The 27,624-nt window shown below is 41.1% G+C and overlaps 3 protein-coding genes across 16 annotated transcripts in view; 1 reads left to right on the top strand and 2 right to left on the bottom strand.

Annotated features, from left to right (window-relative positions):
• The window catches only part of FBXO11 (F-box protein 11), a 100,782-nt gene extending 94,145 nt beyond the window's left edge, over positions 1-6,637 (bottom strand). Inside the window, exon 1 of one of the 3 annotated variants that reach the window (XM_050754862.1) lies at positions 5,632-6,637. In XM_050754862.1, coding sequence (XP_050610819.1) covers positions 5,632-5,857 — 226 coding nt within the window. In that variant the 5' untranslated portion in view covers positions 5,858-6,637. Of the gene's footprint in view, positions 1-5,258; positions 5,499-5,631 lie in introns of those variants that run through there. The other 2 variants (XM_050754863.1, XM_050754864.1) reach the window with 2 other exon arrangements.
• PPP1R21 (protein phosphatase 1 regulatory subunit 21) overlaps positions 1-27,624 on the top strand; it is a 645,938-nt gene that overhangs the window by 11,895 nt on the left and 606,419 nt on the right. The gene's annotated exons all lie outside the window — the stretch shown is intronic.
• Positions 1-27,624, bottom strand: part of CALM2 (calmodulin 2) — a 1,210,617-nt gene that overhangs the window by 781,081 nt on the left and 401,912 nt on the right. Inside the window, exon 1 of one of the 12 annotated variants that reach the window (XM_050754912.1) lies at positions 23,544-23,547. The exons of 7 other annotated variants lie outside the window; for them this stretch is intronic. The gene's annotated coding sequence lies outside the window, so the exon portion shown is untranslated. Of the gene's footprint in view, positions 1-5,245; positions 5,250-5,324; positions 5,330-6,439; positions 6,445-13,862; positions 13,867-23,543; positions 23,548-27,624 lie in introns of those variants that run through there. 4 more of the 12 variants (XM_050754927.1, XM_050754904.1, XM_050754946.1 and 1 more) reach the window with 4 other exon arrangements.

The following is a 27,624-nucleotide window of genomic DNA, read 5'->3' as shown; positions in this document are numbered from 1 at the left end:
GTGTAGTCAGGATTAGAACCCAGATCTAGCTAGCTTTAACTCTGAGCTCTTTACATTATACTATCTCATTCTTTATAGTGTATCTTCATAATTTTATTTTCAGAAGGTAGCAACTGCAATTTGGGGAATACCTCACCAACAAAGTCACATACTAGAATTCTGTGGAAGATAAGAATGTATTTCAAAGGTCTGATAAATTAGTGAACTGGAAGGTCTACAACAGAATAATACTTCAAAGATAAGTGGGACAAGATAGACACAAAATAAGAGTAACTTTAATATCAGGGATAAATAGGGGGACAGTAAGAGACCACATGTTGAAACAGCTCATTACTGTAGACTGGTTATTTTCAAAGTTAAAACAAATGGCGGTGGGGGAACTTGAGAAAATACTCAAACCAGGGGTTCTCACTAACAGATCAGGAACTACTTGTGGTTCCTTGCCTTACTAGTAGGTCTCCAAGCTGGTTGGTCTTTCCTTGGGTTTCTCAGAATTTCCAGTAAAGGGAGAAAAGCAGGATAAGGAGAGCTCTTAGGCCTGATCAGCATAACTTTAACACTAACAGCAACACTACTCTATTTCTATCCCTCAAGTAAGTTCCAAACTTTGAAAAAATAGGCTGTTTTTACAGCTCCCATACTTCCTGCCCCCAAAAGGTTGAGTGGCACTGTCTCCTCTCACGGGATACATTTGGAAGGGTTAGCCACCAGATGAGAGAGTAGTACCCCACAGTACTTACTTCCTAAAACAGGAAAAATCATGTTCCTTGTCCAGAACTCCTCTATTAAGACTGCAGAGGATCCATGAAGGTAAAACATCACGAGCTAGAACAATGCCACAGAAAGTATAACTAGCATTCCTGACTACAACAGCAAGGAGCGTCCTGGCTGCTCTGCATATTATAAATACATAGCTCATTCCTCATTAGTACAGTACCAAGAAAAAAGTATATATATATCTCCCCACTAGGAATATTTTATGTAATAGTATATGTACTGAATGATTTCAGTTTTTAAAAAACCCTGTAATTCCATTATCATAGGTAAGAAATATGGGATTAGACAGACTAGGTTTTTATTCTACAAGATTAGTTCAGAGTAGAAATGAATAGCAGAATCTATTAATGCATTCATCAAATTTCTTGAACTATAAATATCACAATTAAATTTTCAGCACTTCAAAACAGTCCTGTGACTTTTCCAATAACTAGAAAAAAAATTACATCTCTTTTCAAAAACTCCCATGTCAAGATTATTTCTAGAACCCAAATTCATCTTTCATTAAAAGGTAATAAATGAGAAACCAGTAACAGTTATTAGATTCCAGGTAGGAGAATTTAGTAGCTGGAGACAGGTGTACAAAAGGGCCTTTTGAATTTTAAACTATGTGGAAATATTACCTATTCAAAGTAATCAATTGTATTTTATTTACTATTTATTTTTTGAGATGGAGTCTCATTCTATCACCCAGGTTGGAGTGCAGTGGTGCAATCTCAGTTCGAAGTAATTATTTTTTTTTAATTTTATTTTTTCTGAGATGGAGTCTGGCTCAGTCGCCCAGCTCTGTCGCCCAGGCTGGAGTGCAGTGGCACGATCTCGGCTGTCTGCAAGCTCCGCCTCCCGGGTTCATGCCATTCTCCTGCCTCAGACTCCTGAGTAGCTGGGACTACAGGCGGCCGCCACCACACCTGGCCAATTTTTTGTATTTTTAATAGAGATGGGGTTTCACTGTGTTAGCCAGGATGGTCTCAATCTCCTGACCTTGTGATCTGCCTGCCTCAGCCTCCCAAAGTGCTGGGATTACAGGCGTGAGCCACAGCGCCTGGCCCAAAGTAATTAATTTTAACAACTAAAAATTACTGATGAGAACACACAGCACTTCTGTAGACTTGCAAGCTTTCCCCATACGTCTAAAAAGATTACAAAATATTTTTACAAAATGCCTACAATAAAGACAATAAAATTAATCCGAACAGTTTGCAAAAGCCAACACCTTTTAGAATTTTAAAACAAAACAAATATCAAAAATCCAATCCCACACTACTGTTTCATTTAATCATGGACCATATTACCAAAATGTCACTGGGTGAAATACAATAATTCTTCTGTGTGTGTGTGTGTGTGTGTGTGTGTGTGTGAGAGAGAGAGAGAGAATCTCGCACTGTCACCTGGGCTGGAGTGCAATGGTGTGATCTCAGCTCACTGCAACCTCAGCCTCCCAGGTTCAAGCGATTCTCCTGCCTCAGCCTCCTGAGTAGCTGGGATTACAGGCGTGTGCCACCATGCCCGGCTCATTTTTGTCTTTTTAGTAAAGACGAGGTTTCACTATGTTGGCCAGCCTGGTCTTGAATTCCTAACCTCGTGATTCGCCTGCCTCAACCTCCCAGTGCTGGGATTACAGGCGTGAGCCACTGCTCCGGGCCTGTAAAACACAATTCTACTAGCTTAATGTGGTACATGAAATCCCAATCTCAGGAATTTAAGAAATTAAAAAAGCTAATGATGAGGCTAGTATTTAGTCTTAGGATAGCTGATCATTTCAGATAATGAGTGAAAACAACATTCCATGAAATATCCAGGCCAATATTTCCTTACATGGGATGTAAGAAATGCTCCCTCATGGAAAGCTTTGAAAAATCCTAATATTTTAATCTATAGGGTCTAGTTTTCTTCTTCTTCAAACACTGGCCATTATAGATAAGACAAAGCGTATAGACACACACACACATAATGTATGCACAAACACATATATACACAAATATACACACACACATACACATATACACACGTGTGTTATGTAAATATATTTAAAAGCAGTGTCAAAGAAGTTTTTATACCAATTAACCTGTGGGCAAAGCAGCAGCTAAAGACCACTCTGACAGACTTTTTGCCTGAAAACATATTATACTATAACTATTTTATTACCACTAAAGAACCTAAGATGCATCTTTATATAAAACAAAATGATTTTATATACAGTCTGAACTAGTTTGTCTTAAAACAGTGAGTCTCACTTTGATTCCCTATCTGGAAAGTTGTCTGATCCACTATTAAGTAACTCTATCCAAGATCCTAAAGCAAACGTTACATATCCATTAAGAGTTAGTAAAAGGTAAAAAAACAAATAATAACAAAAATACCACACATACACTCTTAGCTTTAGTTCTTTAATTATCTTGTAATAATTAAACCCGCATATTCTTAAACTAGCAACAACAAAATCCCTCCTTTCTTTCCAAACTACAAAGTGACACTTTGCCTACTCCATAAAACTTTCGAAATAGAGTATTCTTAGCTAACTTCTCTTCATTATATGAATCGGACATTTAAAAAAATGTAATTAAAATGTCAGTTTTTCAAAGAATAACATATTTTTACATGTGGCTGGCAACATCTTTATTATTTTAGTTTACGAATGCAACTTAATGTATTCATTTTAAGGCTATTTATGTGCCCTCTTTAAGACTCATACTATTTTCCCTAAAGTTCTTTTCCCCTCTGTGCCAACACAGAATCTCCAGAACGGTTTCTACTAGCTGCAGAGAAGCAACAATTCTACAGTGAATTTCATTTACCATTTGGTTGGGTACATACTGAAATTTGGATTCATGAATATTTTTGACAGTTTATGGACATCAGTGAGAAGAAAACTGACACTCTGGCATGTGACCGCCGACAACCAAGTCACTTTACTTCAAATAGAAATGGAAATAGACCTCAGTAGCTAATAATTTTGAACATATGAATAAAAGTGTTCAAAAGAAAATTACATCAATTAAGTTCGAAATTACACACAAATCTTGAAATGAAAATTCACAGTAAACATTTTAAAATACACAATGGGACTAAAATAAGTTTGCCTGACACGTTTTGATCCAATGCTAATATTATTAACCGCATCTTGAAAAAGCTTACTGTAGCAATGGAATCCTTAATATTAAATGCTAGAATTTCAAACGAGTGTCACTATTTTCTCAAAAATATTTGTCAACTGTACTACATATAGCGCCAATTCTGGAAGAAGACGAACATGATTTGAATGGAACATCAGAAACACACTGATATACATACGTGAAATAACGAGACTACAGATTTTTAAAATTTACCCCCAAAATGGCAAATGTATCAAAGAAACAAAACACATTTGCCAATTATGTTGCACAAGATCTGTCTTGAAACATCACATTCTTTCAAGCAACATATAGCAAACTGCTTTATCTAAGACTCTAACACTGGTGAGAAAGCCTTTTAAACTATTTTCCGATTAACATCTCCCTCCTCAATTTGTTAAATATTTTGATCAAGTACAACAATGAAACCGTTTTTAAGGAAATAATGTCTAACTTAAAAAAACATTTAATCTCAATCTCTTTAATCAATGGAGGTGTGACAACCAACGCATGTAAAATTAACCTTAATCCACCAACTAAAACACGCAAAATGTCTCCTAACAATTCTCCTCCTTAAAACAACAACCGTACACATAAATACGGTTCTGACCTCCACCACTACTGCGAACAGCTAATTAATAAAGAGAATGGTTGTTTGGAGACCAAGGTGCAACACCCCACCTCATAAACCTCCCAAAATAACCATATCATCCAAGTAGAACTGAACATTATTTTTCCTAAAGCAGGATTTCAATCCCGGGGAGCCTCAGCCCTCAGACAATGGTGGTTACCAGACAGTGCTGCACAGTTGGGTCCAAATGACACATTTCACTAGGCCTTGGACACAACACACACACATGCGCGCGCGCGCGCACACACACACACGCACACACACACAATATCCCAAGGGGCCAGTTCTAAGGAAGGGGCGTTCAAACCCCACTAGGAGACGGAGAGCAGCACCGCGGCATGGGGGGTCGCTAGGGGAGGACAGGCAAGGGGGCGTCGATAGAGCGGAAGGGTAACTGCACTGCACACGAGGGAGGGGGCTGGAAATGGCCGATGGATTCTATATTTATTTATTTAAAGGTCTTGATTTAACGGGTCCTTCCCAGGGGTTCTGTAACTAAAGGCAAACTGCGCAGCAAACATTGTGGGCTTGGGAGAGGAGTCGCTGCTCCCCCTACCCCGTGACCAGGGACGGGGGGGCGGGGGAAACAAGTTCCCCGGCCAACACCACAGACCACCCCGATTCCCCTCTCCCGCTCCTCCCCAGGAAGGGGTAGGCTAACACAGAAAAATGGGGGAAAACAAGTTCCCCAGCCAACCCCACCGCCCGATTGCTCCCAGTTGCTCCCCCCAACCTACCATTAGAAAGAGACAGACTAAACCATGGAAGGCAGCAGAAAAGAGAGAAATCACGCCGCTCGCCTTCCCCCCCGGCCAACAGACTTCCGCGGGGTCCGTGAGCGAGCCGAGAAGCCAAAGGGATGGGTGGGGGTGGAGGGTGCCGAGCCCCCGAAACCAAACAAAGCGCGGCCTGAGCGAGAGCCCGGGCGAGTAGGGAAGCCGCGGCTTTTCCTGCCGGCCCGGCCCCGGCTGACACTGCGGCACCGGGGGACCCGCCTCCGCTCAGCTTGGGTCTCCCACCCCTAGGGCGCGCAGGCCGCCCCCGCCCGCCCCTGCCTCCCTTCCCGCGGTGCCCCGGCCGGCTGGCGGCTGGGAGGGAGCCCGGCCTTACCCCGCTCGCCGACGTTGTTCCGCTCCTGAGGCAGCGGCGGAGGCGGCGGTGGCGGCGGCGGAGGCTGCTGCTGCTGCTGTGGCGGCGGCGGAGGCTGCTGCTGGGGCGGCTGCTGCTGGGGTGGCTGCGGCGGCGGCTGCTGCGGGGGCTGCTGCTGCTGTTGCTGCACCGGGCGCGGCCGCGACACTCGCCTGGGTCTCCGGTTGGCGGCTCGGACGGAGTTCATTTGCCGGGCTGAGGTGGCGGCGTTGGCGGAGGGACACACACACGCACACGCACAGCGAGCTTCGGGGCAGGAGAAGGGGGTGGGGAGAGTGGGAGAGGGAGGAGGAAGGAGAAGGGGCGAGGGGAAGGGGAGACGCTGAGGGCGGAGGGGGCGAGCGGGACCCCGAGTCCGGAGAAAGGCCTGGGTACACAGACGGAGACCGAGGGAGGCCGGCCGGGCGGGCCTGACGCACGGGGAAGGCCGAGGCCGCCGGGCGGGGCGGCCGCGAGGGACGAAGGCAGAAAGACGGGCAGAGCGAGAGAAAGAAAGAAAGGGCGTCCGCCGCTTGGGGATCCCGAGGCGAAGCGCGGCGGCGGCGGCGGCTGAGGAGACAGATCCCGGTCCCGCCGACTCGCGAGCGGCGTCTCCGGCAGCGGGGGGAGTGGGCGGGCGGGTGAGGAAGGGAGAAGAAGAGAGGGAGAGAAGGGAGGGAGGGAGCAGGGGGCGCCCGGCTCTTTTTTTTTCCCTCTTCCTCCCCCCCACACCCCCTGAAAGAGATTTCTGTGAGGAATTTTTCTCTTTCTTCGGCCTCTTCTCTCTCCTCCCCCCCTTCTCTCCTCGGCGAAGGGGAAATGAGTGTGAAGGGAGGAGATAGGGAGAAAAAGAGGCGTCGTCGTTCCTCCTCCTTAAAGGAACCTTTTCTCCTCCTCCTCCTCAGCCCTGTCGCCGCTGCTTCTGCTGCTGCTCCGTGGCAGGAGGAGCCATTGACACCGCCGGAGCCTCCACTCGCCCAGTGGGTCCCTCCCCGCCGCGGGGCTGGCCGGGGGCGCGGGGGAGGGCCGCGAGGCGGCGGGGGGAGGGGTGAATGGGCGGGGAGAAGAGGGGCGGGGAATCCGTCCAGGCGGCCAATCTAAGGCTCCCGTACAACCTTCCGGCCAATGGGGCCTCCGCTCTTATCGCGAAGTTCCTTCAACGCCCCGTTTCCTCTCTCGGGTTTCCTCCCTCCCCCGCCTAGGAGGGGGAAAGAGGAAAGGGGGAGTGTGGCGGGGCGGGTGATAATGGGAGGTATCAGGGCAAATAATAGAGCAGGGGGTGGGCGAAGAGAGCGCCAGTGCGTAGCGACGATTCTGGGAGAGGAGGTGCTCGGAGGAAAGGGCGGGGGTTGCTGATGTAATGGGGAGAAGTGATTAATCCTTCGGTTCGCCGTTTCAGCTTCCCCCTCTACCCCAGCCTTCACCCAATTTTGTTGAGCTGAAAAAAAAGTGGAACGAGGGAGCCAATCTTTGGTAACTCGGGTTTTCTGTGGTAGGTGGGTTCAAAATCTGAGCTGTAGGGAGCGCTAGAGATTTCGTGCCCTTTAGCGAAGCTGAGGGTATTTGCAAACCCTGGAGATTTCCTTCTCCGAGCTTTGGGCTTGGTAACCGAAGTTTGGAGTCGGTGCCTAATCGTAGATCATCTAAACCTTGAAAAAGCTTTGACTTTTGGCCAGTTTGATTTGTTCTCTGAAGAAGTGTGTACAATGTGTGGGAAACTAATATGTGAGAGGAGAGAAGTAAATGAGTTGATGTTGTGATTGTTTATGTGATTTACTTTTTAAATTTTTTTTTTAGGTCCCACAAACTACAAGGAAAAGAAAAACCCTCAAGAGGAATTACCTTTATACCTGATGCCCCCAACATAATCTCTCTCCAAGGGAAACTTGTTTTTATTCCCTCGCTTCTGTTACGATGACTGAAAATGTACTCTTTCTCGATTCTCCCCCTTCTCTCTTTTGTTTTGTATTTTTTTGGATGTGGTAAAACTGTCAGTTTATCTGATTCTCTGGTTTTCAGAACTTTGGGCAATGTCTCTGGTTTGAGTGTCATCAGTTGCTGTCTAGGTTTGACATCGATAATTAAGCAACTACAAAGCGTGATAAAGCTTTTGAGAGGGAGGAAAGTGTATTTTGGAAGGAGGAAGAGACGCAAAGAGGCAAGCCTGTATCTTGTACTGTGTTGAGTCCCAGACTTGGTGTGTGACTACAGGCAAAATACTTCACCTTTCTAGATGTCACCCCCCCCACCTCCCGAGTTTAAATAAGAACTTATTTTAGACGGCATGATCCTGTTTTCAGTTTTTAAGAATTCTGTGATTTTGAGATGATCTCTCCATAGTCCAGAAAAAATAGAGAAACGTAGATCTATGTTTCTCAAAAAAATATTTTGAGGATGACAGCTGTTACAAAACAGCTGGAGAACTCCAAATTTTTATGGTTGTTAGCTAGGTGCAAATGGGTACAATTTTAGGTTTGTTCAAATAAACATAGGGGAAAAGTAAAAGTACAGGAAAATTACATTATACTATAAGTGTGTCCATCATTTCTGATTTTTCTAAAAATTTCCTTTTTTATTTAACAAGTACTTATTGGCTCCTTCTGTGTGTGCATTAATATGTATGTAAGGTGTTATGGGAAATACTAGTAAAAGGAAAATATTGGGCATAAAGAGTTTGTATTTTGGTGTGGCAGAGTTGAAAGTTTACTTACAATAATTCAGATGTAAAGAAAATGTAGCTTGTTTATTTTCTGTAATTTTAACTTCAAGTGCCCACATCACCTCAATTTTTAAAAAAACATAACTGCTTTCACCTTTTATTTCGCCAACTCTCCTTTCAATATATTAATGGCGGGGGGCAGGGTTTAGAGTTGTTGTATGTGGTATAAGGGGTATCTTTTACATACCCTAGATTTTTTTTTTTTTTTTTTTTTTTTTTTTTTTGAGACGGAGTCTGGCTCTGTCGCCCAGGCTGGAGTGCAGTGGCCGGATCTTGGCTCACTGCAAGCTCCACCTCCCGGGTTTATGCCATTCTCCTGCCTCAGCCTCCCGAGTAGCTGGGACTACAGGCGCCCGCCACCTCGCCCGGCTAGTTTCTTTGTATTTTTTTAGTAGAGACGGGGTTTCACTGTGTTAGCCAGGATGGTCTCGATCTCCTGACCTCGTGAACCGCCCGTCTCGACCTCCCAAAGTGCTGGGATTACAGACTTGAGCCACCGCGCCTGGCCTACCCTAGATTTCTAAGTTAATTGCAACAGTTCTCTGACATATGGCAGTAAAATGCCTTGTTTTAGCAAAATTGGTATATTATGACAATTTCCTGATAGATGGTAGTAAAGTGTCTTGAGAAAGGGAGCACCTTTTTCAAATTCACACAGTAACTGGTAGGGTGGTAGCATCCCTGAGGGATAGGGAGGTTTACAAGGGCATCTAAGCCACTAATGCCAGTCCTTATGTTGTCTTCTGGCATGGAGTGGCTGGTATTGTCTGATGGCAGCCACTGTCATTTATCATTTATTACTGATAAACTGGTCATTTCTGTACTTTTGAGGCTGATTTCTTTTGCTGAAATCCATACGTGAGCCATGTGCCCTATACACTATAACCTCTTTGTACTGACCCCAAGTCTCCACAGGTCCCTTGATCCTTGTGGTTCTCACTGAGACACATGGGTACTTCTAGATTCCCCGAATACCACATGTAGGCCTTGATGAGCCAGGAGCCTGGCTTTGGGCTTATTAGTTGTTGAGCCACTGTCCAACAATGTTGCATTTTTCTGCCTATGTTATATTGAACATACTGGCAGGCTGAAAGTAGAACTCCTAGAGGTCTTGGTGTTTCACAGACATGTCCAGGGAAGCAATCCACTATCTCCCAACTTTCTTGGATTTCCCTATGTCTCTGCGCATATGTGAACTACATACCTTCAATTCTAGTTTCCACCCTGAGAGGGGATGGAAAGTAAGCACACTGGGTCTGATTACCTCTTCCTTGTACCCTTTTCTTCTTTCCATCATCCCTCAGGGTTTTAAGGAATGGATTTTTCTCCTTCCTGTATGTCAGGAACTTTCCTTATGTAGTGTATCTTCTTCATTTTTGAGATTTGGCATTTCTTCTCCCTTTCTTGGAGCTGTGATGGCTGATGAAGTGCTCAAGAGAGAACCCAGTTTAACAATAATGGAACATCTATTGGGAGATATTAAAAAATCTTATCCTATCCCCACATCACTGGTTTCTACATATGTTTAGTTTATTTCTTGGGATTAAATGTTAAAGTCATCTTTGTGCAAAAGTGTTCAAACTCAACTCAGTTGTGGAACTTGAGAGTTGTTAGGACCGACCTTGGAGATCATTAAATCTCATTTCTGTATTCAATAGACTAGGAAACTAAACTCCAAAGAAGGGAGGTGACAAAACCTTAACTATTTGGTAGCAAAGCCACTGTCTGCCAATGCAGGGCCCTTTCCATTCAGAAGCATTGTAGACAATAATTTTGAGTTTTGGTGAGAACCCAAAATATCCTGGAAGGTTTTATCCATAGGCAGATCCACCTATATTAGTAAATAATTCTGTCAACTAGCTTTCATAAAAGGTATATATGTTAGAAAACAGGAGAAAAATTTAAAGGGATTTCTTTTGGGGGTGGGAGCCACCTAGAATTATTTCAGTAATACTTAGCATAATTTCAGAGGACTGAACTCCCTCAGGGTTTGCTCTCTCTTCAAGAACATTTGTGTTTGTTTTTCTCAGCTAATTACTGGTGCTTAAAAGGTTGGTGTACTTAAAATTATTTGTTTATAAAACCTATCACAATAGCAGTGTGGAAAAAATAAGCTCTTTAATCATTTCAATACCTGGCAGGTGATATTTACTGTGATTCTTAAATTACAATTTTACCATTTCAAAGATTCAGCTTTCCTTTCCTCTGTCATTCTATCATCTAGTCCCAAGCCATCAGCACTTAGTCAGTTACATAAGACACCTCAAAGCTGCTCACTCCTTTTATGTCATTTAATAAATTAGTTTGATCTGAATATGGTTTCCCTGCAGGAATAACCAGCTCTGTTTAAAATATTCTTGTTAGAGTATGAATGACTTATCTCACTAAGCTGCAAAAATTTATTCTTCAGTACATGCCCAGATAATTTTTTATCAGTTAGGTAGTGAAAATTAACTCGGAACTAAGGATTTAAATTTAATGTATATGTGGGAAAACCTGGTAAGCACACAATCCAATGAACCCAGAAGTTATCTTTAAAGAATTATAGAATCTAACTTTAATACCTTTCCCTGTGAAATAATACAGACAGAGCACTATTAAAAGAAATTAATTATGTTCAAGTTTTAGGATGGACTGTGATAGACAGTGGTAAATCTTTATTTTTGGTTTTTAAGAGCAGAACCAATTTCTAAGTGTTGAGAGAAGAGTAGGCCAAAACAATAAAAGCATGTTATATTAGGGAAGGACTGGTAGGTGATAGAAGTTTGGGCAGATGTGAAAGTGGAAAACCAACAGGGAGCTTTGCTACTTACCTTGGGCAAATTCCTTAACCTATCTGTGCTTATTTCTGCATCTGTAAAACAGAGGTGATAATAGTCCTCATTTTGTGGGATTGCTGTGAGGATCAAGCAAATTAATACCTATAAAGTGCTTAGAACAGTGTTTGGTGTATAGTCAGGACTCAGTAAACTGCTGGCCATTATTGTTACTGTTGGTGGTGGTGGTGTTATTTCAGGCTTTGATGATTTTTTTTTTTTTTAAACAAAGTCTCACTGTGTTACCCAGGCCGGAGTGCAGTGGCACGATCTTGGCTCACTGCAATCTCCCAAGTCTTAATGAATTTTTAGATTACATGGACATTGTATGTGGGGAAGCAGATATGCTTTTTTTGTTTTTTGAAAGGGAGTCTTGCTGTGTCACCCAGGCTGGAGTGCAGTGGTGCGATTTCAGCTCACTGCAGCCTCTACCTCCTGGGTTCAAGTGATACTCCTGCCTCAGCCTCCTGAGTAGTCAGGAATACAGGCGCATGCCACCATACCCGGCTAATTTTTAAATTTAATTTAATTATTCTTTTTGAGACCGAGTCTCACTCTGTCACCCAGGCTGCAGTGCAGTGACACGATCTTGGCTCACTGCAACCTCTGCCTCCTGAGTAGCTGGGATTACAGGTGCGTGCCACCACATCCAGTTAATTTTTGTATTTTTATTGGTGACAGGATTTCCCCATGTTGGCCAGGCTGGTCTCGAACTCCTGGTCTCAAGTGATCCACCCACGTCAGCCTCCCAAAGTGCTGGGGTTACAGGAGTGAGCCACCATGCCTGGCCAGGTATGCTTTTGTTATAAGAAAAAACGACTAGAAAATGAACAGCATTAGAAAAACTTAAAAAAACAGAAGAAAGACACCACCAAAGGAAAGAGGCAGAACAACAATAGGTAGTGATTAGACATGGGTTGAAACCGATGGGAGAAGACCTCTTGTGCAGGATTTCTCCACTCAGTATTTTAGCTGAGGATCTTGTGGTAGATGCAGATTTTTTTTTGTTTGTTTTAATGGGAGATTCTCAAGAATCTATGGAGTAGGTAAGAAAACAAATGCATAGGCCTGGGGGAAAAAAGACAAAAAGGCAACAGTTGAAAGTTACCTGTGCTAGATGAATAATTGGATTCACTTAAGTAGCAGGTTAAAATTTAAAAACTCATCTGGGCCTCCTTGAAAGGAGTAGTGAATGATAGAGAGAAATGGAACAGGAGTCAGCAGTAGAGAAAGAAATGACAGAAAGTAATGCACGAGGCAACACAAGTAACTCAAGGGCTGGAGAATCTGAAAGCTAAAGGAAGTGGGACTTTACGGGGACAGCACATGTCAGAGGAAACATTAGACCCCACTATGATCCTGACTCAAAAGGGAAATGGAAATAGAAATATTCAAAACATGGAAAGGATACTGAGAAAAAGAGGAAGACTTGGATAAGTTACAGACATTGGAGATGCTACCACTGAAAACCTTCTCAAATCTCTTTGTAACTAACTAGGCCCTATTCCCATCCTTGAATTAACCTCTGGCAAGGGTGAGGGGGATCATTCTTAGACCAATCTGACTTGCTCTTGTAGCTTCAGATGGGGTGAACTTGATGGAGGGGATATAGGTCCCTAGAAAAAAATGGGGCTTTTGGGGAAAGGATGAACATGTTTTATAGGAAGTCAGCTATGTCCTTATTGAAAACATGGTGTCACAATTAACCTCTTGATGAGAAATTTATCCCAACTAAATTTAAATTCACATGTAGCAGTTAGAAAATGGACATGTTCTAAAAGGCATCCTGGCAATAAGGAAAACGAGAAGATGTTCTCTCTTCATTTTTGCTTCCTCTACATTATTCTTCTTATCCAAGAGAACACTAAGCCTGCTGAAGTCTTTGATAGGCCACAGTAACAAGGGTTTAAACACTGGGTTCTAGGAACATCATTTTGTTTGTACACTGCTGTTACTACAGGAGTCACATCTGCTTCTACATTTTTGAGACATGAGACATGTGGGCGGATTACTTCAATTTTGAAGGTACTAAAGGTGCTACACCCATTGTAATGGAAGAAGATGCAGTGGCTGCTAAAGGACTCTGAACCCCAAGGCCTTTGAGGGAGAGCCCTCTGACAGGTACTGAAAAGATCAGAAAAATAGAGAGAAGAGTATCTTGAGCTTTTAAGGTCTTTGGAGTTCAGTTGACAATAGGAAGAGGAATTCATTTTGGACTTGAATTTCCCTGGGAATTTAATAATGGGGAGGGCTTCACATTGTTCCATTTTCAGCCACTCTGTTGTTTTATTTGGACTTTCAAAAGTAATCTCTGTTGACCAATTTTGGACAATATGATGACATAATTTCTGATGGAAAATAGACTGGGGAGTGAATATTTGGCCTAGGATGCAGTATGGCCTTGAAGTTAAGTTGATTAATGACCTATCCTGACCCATAAGAAAATCTTGGGAAGAACAGCTTAACTGTGCATCTCATTGGTCCCAGGAAGTTACAGTGGAGCATTGGTAATAACTGAGGGAACTGCTAATCTCTCCTAGTTGGACAGACTTAGTTGAACAAGGTTTGATTATTTAGTGCATTTGTTAAAGAGAGAATAAGAGGGCCTGGAGAGTGGGGGGCTGGTGGGTATTCAGCTTTTCTCCCTGCATTTCTGCCAGAGCTCATAAAGAAGGAAACCCCCACCTAGGCTTCTGCCCCTCTATCTACCCTCTTATTAAATCCTCCACATGGAAGAAGTGACTAGTCTGGTCAGAGACACTGGGGACAGTTCACTAGAGAAAGGGATCATGACATTGAAAGGCACTCACTTTCATCTCCGACAGGCCCTAATGCCTGCTGTTTCATCTCATACTCCTAGGAGCAGCAGGCTGTTTTGCACATTCCCCGCCTTGTACTAGGTAAATAAAGAGGCCATGGGGGTAACAGGGGAAGAGGCAGATGGGTCACCTCTAATGAGAAGGTCCAATCTTCCTCCTCTCCCCTTTCTCTTCCCAACTCCAGGGGTCTGGCAGGCCAACCTCATCCTGATACCTGGTCAGGTAGGTGGACTTGTGCTCAGCTCTTGATACCTCTCTACTTGAGTCTTGTTTTTATCTTATCCTCACTCTCACTCTGAGTTCTGGCACACTTGAAGGGGTCTAAAGATTTTGTTTTGGAGTTGGAAAAGTAAGAGGCCTCACGTAGGCTTTCTAGCCTCTACCCAGCTGTGACCCAAGCTTCACTTTAAATTTGGTCGTCCGACTGCTTACTAATAAAATGGTACTGGAGTTCTCTCACTGGGGTATAGATACAGGTGTGCATGCTCCCTCAAGAAAGCTGGTTAGAAAAAGAAGTGGTGGTAGGATTTGTGTTTGGAATTCTACCCAAAACTGTAACACTATTTTGGGGGACAGTTGGTGGTTTTCTACATTTTAAAGCCAGAACATGTCTCCATGAGATTGTCTGGCTCAGAAATTCCCGAAAGAAAAATGAAGAAAGAATAAGTACTTTGGAAAAGTTAGAACTGTTTTTATGGCATAAAAACTAGAGGAAAAAAAGAACTTGTAAATTGATTTTGAGCAAGATTTTGAAAGTATAATTTACCGCTCTGCTTGGTGAGTGAGTAACTATTGCTATTCGAGTGATCAGTGATGGGACAAATGTTAAATGAAAGGTAATTCCAAATAAGTGGAAATATTGTGATATTCAGTGCATATAATAAATTCTTTATTTTGACCATAAAGAGCTATACATTTTATATTAATAGAAAATGAATTTCTCTCTGCCCTCAGCTATTTAAAGAATATTGGTTTGAAGGAGTGCCAGATCACTTCTTTTCCCAAGACTCCTGCATGACTTGAGTCAGTCCATTCTCAACTTCTCTTTTATCCTGTTGCTTAGTTTGGGCTACCTGCTGTGCGGCATGGCCCAGTCCTCATCTCCTATGGCTGCTAACAAGATAGGCTACTGCAAGGAGTGGTGGTCATGGAGAGGAAGGAAAGGGTGAAAACTGAAAAGATAAGGAGAAAAAAATTAAGATTTCTATGTTTTGTTTTCCAGAAAAACTATATTACTGAAGAGACTATTTACACATATGATGGACATTCACTCCCCAAATGCTGCTCTAGAGGAAGAAGGCTGATTAGCCACATACATGTGGCAACCATGTCAAATGGCATCAGCTCCATAGGGTTCTTTTGTTTGTTTGTTTGTTTTTTGAGACAGAGTTTTGCTCTTGTTTCCCAGCCTGGAGTGCAGTGGCACGATCTCGGCTCACCGCAACCTCCGCCTCCTGCGTTCAAGTGATTCTCCTGCCTCAGCCTCCTGAGTAGCTGGGATTACAGGCATGCACTACCATGGCTGGCTAATTTTGTATTTTTAGTAGAGATGCGGTTTCTCCACGTTGGTCAGTTTGGTCTTGAACTCTCAACCTCAAGTGATCTGCCCACCTCAGCCTCCCAAAATGCTGGGATTACGGGCATGAGCCACCATGCCCGGCAGCTCCATAGGATTCTTGTCTCTGTCTCCTAGCTATTCAGTGGGCAGTGAGTGAATCATTAAGGTAAGTACCTATATTTGTATATAAAATAATTTTTGAGAAAATATTAGTAGTTTTTGTACACAGCTGGAGAAGAGGCCTTGGTATACAGTTCCAGGTTTGGGGGTATGAAAACATCAAGGTGTCTTACCCAATCCATTCTCATAACTTCCCCTCCCCCATTTCAAGACAGCCTCTGACACTGTAGAAATTTACACTTACGGAAAGTGAAAATTAGGGAACTGATCTTTTTGTCTAAGTAAAACGCTTTAAGCTGCTACTTACCCAGAATCACAAATGAAAGGAGTCAGACTTTTGAAAACAAACAGATCAACAGATTAAACACCTTCTAGAGTTATAATAACTTTAGTTACAAAGTAAATAATTATGAGATACTCATCAAAGATGGATAGCTTTTAGCCCAGAAGCTTGTGATTTGGGGTGGGTAGGGGGACAGTGAGGGAGGTGGGGAAACTCTATTTGGATCCATCTTGTCCTAACAAGAAGGAAATGGAGCTCTCTAGTCATTACAGACCACATTTAAAGGGCCAGGCCCCACCACAGGATGTGTCTCCCTCTTGATACAGATCAACTTTATTAAGTGACTTATTTTAATGAATGCTTAACATAAAGTTGAGGGTGTTTTTGTTTTAAAATATAGTTTGTTATTAGACTTCAGGTCAGGATCCTTTGGGGAAGTAAGCAGGCAGGGCAACAATTGTTCACTTACAAACCAGAGTAGGGTGAACAAGTACAACCAGATATTCTTGAAGCTGCCACTGATGAGGCCCCTTTCTAACTACTTCATGAACCTAAATGGTTCCCCTTCTCCCCTGACTCCAGCCTCTCGTGTCCTACCTTTGATGACTTGGATTCTGATCACTTTTTATTCCTTACCTTGTTTCCTATTTGCTGTATCTGCTCCTCCCAAGATCCTAATCTCTATATTGTGGACCCTGAGCTGGTAACTTGATCAAGATTTCCTGTTTCCTTGCTTGATAATTTAATTTGGCACTATAATGAAGCAGAAAAACATGGGCTTTGCAGGCAGACTTGGGTTTAAATCAGACTATACTACTAACTGGTGATCTGACTTGGGTAATGCACTTCTCTGAGGAAGTTCCTTTTTAGTAAAATGAGGATAATTATACCTACCTCAAAATATGACTGTGATTGGAAATAGTAGTGATGGTTCTACAACATTGTGAATGTATTTAATGCCACAGAATTGTACACTTAAAAATTATTACAATGGAAAATTTCATGTTATGTGTATTTTGCCACAATTGGGGCCTGATAGCTCATGCCTGTAATCCTAGCTCTTTAGGAGGCTGAGGTGGGAGGATCACTTGAGCCTGGGAGTTCAAGGCTGCAGTGAATTGAGATTGTGCCTCTGCACTCTCCAGCCTGGGCAACAGAGCAAGACCTTGACAGAAAAAAAAAAAAAAAAAAAAAAAAAGCCAAAATACCAAAATGGTTGTGAGAATTACTCTTTGTAGAACACTCATTACAATGCCTAGCACATAGTAGGCTCTCAACAAATAGTAACTATATAGCATAAGATATTTTATATTACAAGTAACAGAAAAAGTAGAACTTAAACTGGCTTAAACGATAAGAGAATATGTTCGTTCATAAAATTGAAAAGTCAAGAGGTAGGGTACACTTTGGTGTTAGTTTATGTTACTAAGAATTCAGATTCTTTAAGTCTTACATCCCTAAAGACTCAGCCATATCACTAAGGACTCAATTTCTTTCCATCTCTACTTTGCCTTCTGTAGCAACAGCTTTATTCTAAAGCCAGCAATCCTCATGATCACAAGATGGCTGCCAACAGCTCCATAGAAGTGCACGTTCCCTTGTCCATATCTAGAGAGAATAACTTGGTCCCAAAAGTATCCTGACATTTACTTGATTAAATCACATGCCTTCCCTGGAACCAAAAGTCATGCATAGGAGGATGGAATATGATGATTAGTTTTAACGAACCGGCTTCTCTGGAAGCACATGGGCTGCATGGGGAGGAGTGGATTCCCTGAACGAAATAAAAATACCATGGAGAAGAGAAGGCAGGACTAATACACTGAGGAAGCAACGAACAAATGTCCACTATCGTAGCTATTATCATTGTTATTGGCTTTCTTGGTCCTTAGCCCTTGGTTCTTGGCAATTTTTAAAAAATCATTTTTTTAACCCAAAAACTAAGAGAGTGCTTATTTTGAGTAACTGAAGTCTTTCTAGCAAAGAAAGATCAACAGGTATAAAACTAAGTTTAACTAGATGTTAGCTACCTGGACCACTGGCCAAACAAGCAACAAAATGCACTGAATGGAGCCATTTAACAGGAATGAATATCAGGAATGGAGTACAGGAAGAAAGCTAGAAAGATAGTGACTTGCCAAAAAGCCGAACCCAGAAAAATGAGGTTAGTTATTGACTCCTTCTTTACTGAAGCCAGGTTAGAAGTCATGACCAATTAATGAGAGGAAGGAACATTCCCCAAAACTGAATTAACAGAAGCTTTCTGATGAAACCTGATTAAACATGATTTTGACTGCTCTATTCACCCCTTCACAGCTTCTACCTGCTCATCTGTGAGATTCCTCTTTCTCTTTTTGCCTCAGCCCCCATCTGAAGACTTGCCAATTTCTGCCTATTTTATTCTGTTCCTCCTGCCAAGAAGGCTCTTCCACACTCCTTTGCCACACTTCATCTTGCTAATTTCTATTCATTAGTTAAGACTTTAAATTCTGACTTTTCCTTTGTAGGAAGGCCTTCTTGTGTACCACTGCCATCCCATCTTCCACCTCCAAGACACACACTGCAGACTGATTTAAGTAATTCTGTTTTGTACTCCCTGCTGGTAATCAATACCTGGTAGCCTAATGATTTGTTTACTCATCTGAACCCAACCTCTGACTCCTCCCCCACCATCACATTAAAGCTTCTGAAAAGCAAGGACTTTTTAAGTTGTTTTTGGTTCCATGATGCCGAGCACAGTGCCTGTTGCATAGTGTGAGCTCAGTGAATGGAGGCAGTTCCTTTGGTTACTATCTGGTATCATCTTACCTAAAGCTTCAGAATAGAATGATACATAAAACCCAAAGTGTTTCTCAACTCATGGACAGTCTGGCCTCTCTACCTAGAAAGGGGCTTAGAAAGAGACATCCAGAGACACACTGAAGATGTTTTATAACAGTTTGTATCCACTTACGTCTTTGAAAGTAGATTCCAAAGTGAATTCTGAAGGCAGAATCAAAACTGCCAAAAATATTCAAAATGCCGCTTTTCCTTTCTGGTGTTTTTTGTTTGTTTGTTTGTTTGGGAGACGGAGTCTTGCCCTGTTGCTTAGGCTGGAGTGCAGTGGTGAGATCACTGCTCACTGCAGCCTCAACTGGCTGGGCTCAAGTGATCCTTGAACCTTAGCCTCCTGAGCAGCTGGGACTGCAGGCACACACCGCCATGACTGCCTATTTTTTTTATTTTTGTTTTTTTGCAGGGACTAGGTCTCACTATGTTGCCCAGGCTGGTCTTGAACTCCTGGCCTCAAGCAATCCTCCCACCTTTTCCTCCCAAATTGCTGGAATTATAGGCATGAACCACCGTGCCCAGCCAAAACGCCTCTTTTTTTTTTTTTTTTTTTTTTTTTTTCCTGTTTTCATCTTCAAACACTGTTCTTACTCCCAGACTGTTAAAAGATATTTGTTTCACTTATTTAGTCACATAGTACCCACAATTTTTATGGTGTTGATTCCAGTTAGAGAATAAGGATGTGATTATTACATGAAAGTGACCATTATAATAGTTCAGACTTGCAAACACTAGTTATTGGCATTTACAGAGTGAAGCAAGCCACCAGAACTAAATACCAGGTGCTCAGTAAACTTCTCGTAATACCTCATTCCTCTTTACAAAGAGCTCATATGACCTTTATGTAGATAATTTGTTTTCTGTTTAATTTATTTTTTCCATTCTGAAGCAGATTCATTCATTACAGGAAAGGAGCCAATTATTGGGCTAACACAGTAACACTTAATGACTATACCCTCTGATGTTTAGTCTCAAAACATTTTGCATTTCTTAATACATAGAATTAAAAATATTTTAACATTACACTAAAACATGATTGAATATAATTTAAAGTGTTCAAGGAGGTGGAACACTCAACCCTATTTCTCAAGGAGGATAACTGAAAGGTCATGTGCTTTTGCCTGTTATATTAACAAGAAGCCAGGAAAAGTTTCAGATGTGAGAGCCCACCCTAGTAACTTCTTGTAGTTTCTGGTTATTTTTGATGATTTGGGGTCAGAGCCAGACCCAGACCAGTTTCCTGATGTCATGTATCTTTGTGCCCCACCCTTGCATGACCCATGGCTGCCTTCAAGCTCCCTTTCCCTGCTTTTAGGAGTCTTCCCCCATGTCCTTGAGCTTGAATGCTACACCTTTGTGACCAGAGCTGAGGGCCACCATACTACCCCTACATAATGACCCACATGTATACCTTTCTCGGACTCCTGTCACTCCCTAAGGCCTTCATAAGAATAATAACTTTCCTAACTCTAATGCATACTTAAATACTTTTAGTGTTTTCTCAATTCTAAGACATTTAGTACATACTTTTTTCACATTTAGGTGTTTCTGAAATTAGAATTAACTTTAGAGTCTTGTTGTTTTTCTCCTAAAAAAGTGATTACTACATTTTGGCCAATGCTATGATCAAAAGTATCTTGGAACTAGAGATATGCAATATTAATGTACTTCACTGGAGATAACTAGTTTTTTCGAGTCAGAAAATATTGCCTTGCATGCAGATTTTAGTTATCATGCAGCAGAAAAAGGGTTTTAGGGGTATGAATATATGAATAGTTTAGGTAAAACAAACTAACTAGTTGTTCATTGGTTATCTGGACAAACTGTTGTCCAGATAATTACCTTGACCTCTTTATACCTTGCATTTTCTAATTTGGGGATCGCATGCAAAGGAAACATGATTCTAAATGTCTCCATCATATAGAAGATAAGGGATCTCAAACTCTCTCTCTACATTAATGTCCTAAGGCCTAATGTTTGTATTGAACATGAGACTGGGATTATAAACAGAATTATCTACAGAACATTCTTTGTTTTGGTTGGTTTGTTTTTTCAGAGAGTGTCTTGCTCTGTTGTCCAGGCTGGAGTGCAGTGGCGAGATCACAGGTCAATGTAGCCATGACCTCCTGGCCTCAAGGGGTCCTCCCACCTCAGCCTCCTGAGTAGCTAGGACTATAGGCATGCACCACCATACCCAATGAATTTTTAATTTTTTTCATAGAGATAGAGACTTACTATGTTGCGCAGGCTGGTCTCAAACTCCTGGCCTCAAACAATCCTCTCGCCTCAGCTTCCCAAAGTGTTGGGATTATAGGCATGAGCCACCACTTCTAGCCCTTTACAGAACATTCTTGATGTGGATGACCAGTTATCTCGAATCACCCCTATTGTCTTCCCTGACAGGATTGTAACTTGATCTCATCTATTCTTGCTAAAGAGATGATGGCTGTTTAGGGGGTAAAAAGGGGGTAGAGTATCAACACAACCATGAATATACATGATTCCTGCTGAGGGTAAAATATTCAGAGATATCTGAGATCCAGATATCTCAGAAATGGATCTAATACCCAGTAAAATTATACAATGTTTTTCTAAAATATTTTGGGGAAGACAAATTTAAGTTAAATAAAATTATTATACTGGGAATCCTCACCAAAACGTTCTTAGTTGTTAAAATTAAGAATAAAAGGGAAAATCTGAGAATAACATGCATGTCCGTTACATTTGCAGTACCCAGGATAAGAGTTCAAGTAGAGGGCTATGTACAGTAGGTCTAAATCATTAAAGTTATAAATGAAGCTAACAAACCTTGAAATAAATATGTTCTATCCACCTTCCTTGACAAACTGTCAAGTATACCTTTATGATGACAAAATCTTTTTTTTTTTCTTTTTGAGAAAGAGTCTCACTCTTGTTGCCTAGGCTGGAGTGAAGTGGCGCAGTCTCAGCTCACTGCAACGTCCGCCTCCCAGGTTCAAGTGATTCTCCTGCCTCAGCCTCCAGAGTAGCTGGGATTACAGGTACCCACAACCATGCCCAGCTAATTTTTGTATTTTTAGTAGAGATGGGGTTTTACCATGTTTGCCAGGCTGGTCTCGAACTCCTGACCTCAGGTGATCTGCCTGCCTTGACCTCCCAAAGTACTGGGATTATAGGCGTGAGCCACTGCGCCCGGCCTCAAAATCTTAAAAAATATGTGTAAAGCAATAGTTTTCATATAACTGAAAGTCAGCTAGACAGCAAAAATAATTGGACTTAGTTATTATTGTGCATTTGGGTGTTCCATTGATGGATTGGTGATGTTGGATGACTAATAAGATAAATATGCACATAATTCATAAATTGTATACTAATTACATAATAAAATATTGTATTTTGTTTTTTAGCAAAATAATCATATTGTTATAATTCAGATTTTCATGTACTTTGTGTTCTGTTGACAATAATAGCAAAAGAAACAACTTTTCTTGAATCAGTGTACTTGAAGGGGATTAGAATATGCCACCAAAAACATGCTACTTTGGCATAAGGATTTATTTTGAGCTGAAGGCAATTAAGCAGCAGCAAACACAAAAAGAGTTCTTTGTCCTCCTATCTTCCTAAAATAGGGCATAAATTTCCCTTTGTGAAGGTATTCTCCCTCCCCTTTTCCATACCAGCAGGAGAATAACATCACTGGAGATAGAAAGCACTGAAATGAAATGGATCTGTACAAACTTTGCTAAAATAACCTTATCCTCCATTAGTTTCCCCCATATATTTTCCTTCTCACAATTTACAGCTCTTAGAAGACAAACCCCTTTTCACAATTTATTACTCTTTGTTAAAATGATATATAAGCCCCAGGTTATAATCACTTCTTTAGGCCTTCACTTCTTTTCTGTGAAGGCCTCCATGCATGTAAAAAGTAAACCATTAACATCAGATGAAGTCTGTATGTCTTTTCTCCTGTTAATCTGTCTTTTGGCAGTTTCATTGGCAGTCTCCAGTTACAGAACCTGTGAGGATAGAGGAGAATATTTTTTTCCTCTTCCATATGCTTCTTAAATTTTTGTTTAACATTTTATTATGGGAAATTTCAAACATTCACAAATGTATGTAGTAGAGTATAAAGAACTCCCATGTACCTACAATCCAGCCCCAATAATTATTAACTCATGGTCAATGTTGCTTCATTTATATTCCCCAAGTTTCTCTACCCAATTACTTTTTTTTTTTTTTTTAATTGAAGCACGTCTCACTCTGTTGCCCAGGCTGGAGTGCAGTGGTGCCATCTTGGCTCACTGCATCCCTGCCTCCTGGGTTCAAGCAATTCTCCCACCTCAGCCTCCTGAGTAGCTGGGATTACAGGCATGTGACACCACACCCCACTAATGTTTGTATTTTTAGTAGAGATGGGGTTTCACTATGTTGGCCAGGCTGGTCTCGAACTCCTGACCTCCAGTGATCTACCAGCCTTGGCCTCCCAAAATGCTGGGATTACAGACATGAGCCACTGTGCCCAGCCTTCTCAATAACTTTGAAGTAAATCCTAGATATCTTATAATTTTATCTGCGAGCATATCAATACACATTTCTAGCAAAGAAAAACTCTTAAAAATTTCCCTTAATAATATTTTCACATAAAAAAACTACTAAAGCTGGGCTGGGCATGGTGGCTCACACCTATAATCCTAGCACTTTGGGAGGCTGAGGTGGGCAGATCACCTGAGGTCAGGAGTTCGAGACTAGCCTGGCCAACATAGGGAAACCCCCCCTCTACTAAAAATACAAAAAATAAGCTGGGCATGGTGACATGTGCCTGTAATCCCAGCTACTCAGGAGGCTGAGGCAGGAGAATCACTCCAACCTGGGTAGTGGAGGTTGCAGTAAGCTGAGATTGCACCACTGCACCCTAGCCTGAGTGACAGAGCAAGACTCCATCTAAAAAGTGAAAGAAAGAAAAAGAAAGAAAGGAAGAAAAAGGAAAGAAAGAAAGAAAGAAAGAGAAAGAAAGAAAGAAAGAAAGAAAGAAAGAAAAAGAAAGAAAGAAAGAGAAGAGAGAGAGAGAGAGAGAGAAAGAAAGAAAGAAAGAAAGAAGGAAGGAAGGAAGGAAGGAAGGAAGGAAGGAAGGAAGGAAGGAAGGAAGGAAGGAAGGAAGGAAGGAAGGAAGGAAGGAAGGGAAGGAAGGAAGGGAAGGAAGGAAGGAAGGGAAGGAAGGAAAGAAGGAAGGAAGGAGGGAAGGAAGGAGAGAAAGAAAGCAAGAAAGGAAGGAAGGAAGGAAGGAAGGAAGGAAGGAAGGAAGGAAGGAAGGAAGGAAGGAAAAGAAAGAAGGAAGGAAAAGAAAGAAGAAAGAAAAAGTACTGAAGTTGGGCACAGTGTTGTGTGCCCATAATCTCAGCTACTCAGAGGCTGAGGTGAGAGGATCACTTGAGTCCGTGAGTTTGAGGCCACTCTGGGCAGCATAGTGAGATCTTGTCTCCAAAAAATAATCCTTAATATTAGATGTTTTTAAAATGATTTTTTAAAAAGTAAAAACCAGTTTATTAAGAAAGTAAAGAAATAAAAGGATGGCTACTCCATAGACAAAGTAGCCCCAAGGGCTGCTGGTTGCCCATTTTTATGGTTATTTCTTGATTTAAAAATGATTTTCAATGGGATTGGAAGTATTTTATTCTTGGAGGCAGTAGGAACAGGCATTGTTAATAGAATGTCTAAATCAATACTTATATTTGGAAATGAACATTAATTTTACATATTATATTCAGACATTGTAATAGGACTGTAATAATGATAGTTGTCATAGAAAATGTTATAAATTTTTAATTTTATCGCATTAATTCTGTTACTTATATTGTGATTTTTTTTTGCCAGCCCTTAAAGCAATATCTATTTATATAGTATTAAGTTGTTCTTTCAATTTTTCCAATACTGGGATATCATAAAGAAAAATAGAGGGAACAATATGTGGTTCAGTTTGTTCAAATCTCTCTTTAAGGAGACTATACTGCTATCTGGATAGAATAGAAAGTAATATGTATATATAATACATATATACAGATTTGTATGTGAACTTTATAATCATGTAATCATTTTCGTTTTCTTGTTTCTATTTTGTGGAATATTTCATTGTATATGCTATATTTAGTATCTTTCTATTTAGAAAAATCATTTTCTGCCAAAATTTAAAAAGCACTTTTTAAAAATTGTGCTTTTCTTTTGTTCTTTTATGTTTTTCTTTCATTTCATAGAACAGCCAAATGCAATAAAAAGTATTTTAAATGATTTAAAAAGCAAATTAGGCAAACTTAGGTAAGTCTATGTATTTTGTAAGCTTTTGCTAACATTATTAATAGCAAGCAATAGTCCACACCAAATAACTGTGGTTAGCCCAAAATCAAAAGTATTTCCCACCACAGACCACAATTTCTTAGTTTTTTGAAGATCCTCTATTGTTTCACGTAACTGTCCTAGTACAGCTCACTATCTTATTTAAATTAAACCTAACTGCTCTAACAGCATTTAAATGACATCTCCATTGTTAACCAAGAGTGGCTATGAAAATATTTGCTATGTGTTTAAACAAGTTGGTCTATTTTGAGGCATATCTAGAAAATATTATATATAATCACTGAATCACTTCAAAGAATGTCATTGCTATTGTCAGAGTTGAGGCCATGTCTCCTAGGAACATATTGGCAGATGTTTAATCAATTTGTGGACATTTGTGTTTGTGCTATGCAGGGCCTTCTGAAGTACAAGGCTCAGGGCAGGCGCCCCTCTTGCCGAAGTCTAAGAGTGGCATTGCAGACCAATAATAAATATAAGTATTAATAATACCTTATAATATGCATGTGCTACATTTTTTTGAAGTGCTTCCATATATATGATTCCTTTTGATCTTCATTATAACCTATGGACTAGATTAATTAGAGATGAGAAACAGAGGTCTAGAGAGGTTAAGTGATTTATCTAAAATTACACATCTAATTAGTGGTAGAACTAAGAGTACAACCTAGGTCTCTCCATACACAGGTCTTCCTGTTTTTTGTTTTGTTTTGTTTTGTTTTTGAGACGGAGTCTTGCTCTGTCGCCTAGGCTGGAGTGCAGTGGCGTGATCTCGGTTCACTGCAACCTTTGCCTCCCGGGTTCGAGTGATTCTCCTGCCTCAGCCTCCTGAGTAGCTGGAACTACAGGCGCACACCACCATGCCCAGCCAATTTTTTTATTTTTAGTAGAGACAGGGTTTTACCCTGTTGGTCAGGATGGTCTCAATCTCTTGACCTGGTGATCCACCCGCCTCGCCCTCCCAAAGTGCTGGAATTACAGGCATGAGCCACCGTGCCCCGCCAGGTCTTCCTGTTATACTATGCTATACGTAATGCTTCTGAAACAAAGAGACTCGCTAGTTGGACAGGTTGCATCCAACATTTTTTAATTCCTTAAACCCCCTGGGATTTTAGTAGAGAAAATAAATACAGCACAATGAATGAAAAGAAAGCCTTACGCTCTGTCATATCTTTTCAGCCCATGTGGGACCAATATATATATATTGACCAATGTTTCAGAAACTAGAGATTTATCTTCTTCCAGGCAAAGGTTCATTTGAGTAATACAGAATAAATCTTCCAAAAGGTGAGGATCATATTTTGTAACCTACTCATAAGGTACTAAGTACAACTTTGGGAATATAAACAGTATCTTCTAAGAGCCAGAGCTCTTAGAAGTTTTACCTTCTACCTCATAGTTTGATATACTTAGAAGTACACCTGGAAGTACAAAACATTAGCATGAAAATGAATAGAATCCTCTTTTCTTGCTGATTCCCCTGTACGGTTTGCTCAGGCCTACCTCATTGCTTCTACTTTTTGCTTATACAGATTCAAGACTTCAAATGCTTACAAAAGTCCTTTTTGTTCTCTACTTTTCAGCATCCTTGAATTTAGAATGCATCTTATAGTCAATGGCATCTTAGATGAAATAGAATATAGGAAACTGTTAATGATGGCTGCTTCTGGGGAATTCTGTATTGTTTACACCTTCTGCAATAAGAGTACTTTGGGAGGTCAAGGCAGGAGAGTCACTTCAGCTCAGAAGTTCAAGACCAGCCTGGGCAAAATGGTGAAACCCCATCTCTACAACAAATACAAAAACTAGCCAGGTGTGGTGGTGCACACCTGTAGTTCTAGCTACGTGGGAGGATCTCTTGAGCCTGAGAGGTTGAGGTTGCAGTGAGCTGATTGTGCCACTGCACTTCAGCCTGGGTGACAGCATGACAGCCTGTCTCAAAGCAAAAAATAAATAAATAAATAAAAGGAAAAAAAAAGAAAAAATTTAAATTTGCATTAAATGAATTTTTATTTTAAATAAAAAATTAAAAAGAATGCATTACTTTTATAATGAAAACAAATTTTTAAAATTTTAGACACAAAATCTTAGGTGGTTTAAGTACCTTGTCTCTTAGTACTAAAGGAGTACTGAGACTGTAATAACAGTCATTAATATTTTATGAAGTTTTATATTCATAATGGGTTTTATAAGCCCCTACATGTTAGCAATTGGCATGATATGCAGAGGTAATCTTCACAGCACTTAGCTGTGAATTATCCATGATGGAAACATTCATTAGAGCTCCTTGGTACTCACGATATTGTGCTGTAACTATTTAGTCATTTTTCCCACCAGAGCGAGAGCTCCTTGAAGGCAGGAACTGCTTACTCATTTTTGTGTCTCCAGGGCCTGCCTAACACAAAGCCTATCATGTTTGTAAAATAAAGGAATGAATGAAAGACCTGTAGGTACTCAATATTTTTTTAATTGTTATTTCCACTTATACACTTTAACAGTTTGCC

The sequence above is a fragment of the Macaca thibetana genome, chromosome 13, assembly GCF_024542745.1.
Source record: "Macaca thibetana thibetana isolate TM-01 chromosome 13, ASM2454274v1, whole genome shotgun sequence".
NCBI classification, from domain to species: domain Eukaryota; kingdom Metazoa; phylum Chordata; class Mammalia; order Primates; family Cercopithecidae; genus Macaca; species Macaca thibetana.
The sequence above is the reverse complement of the archived record's forward strand: the minus strand, read 5'-3'. Positions and strand labels throughout refer to the sequence as shown.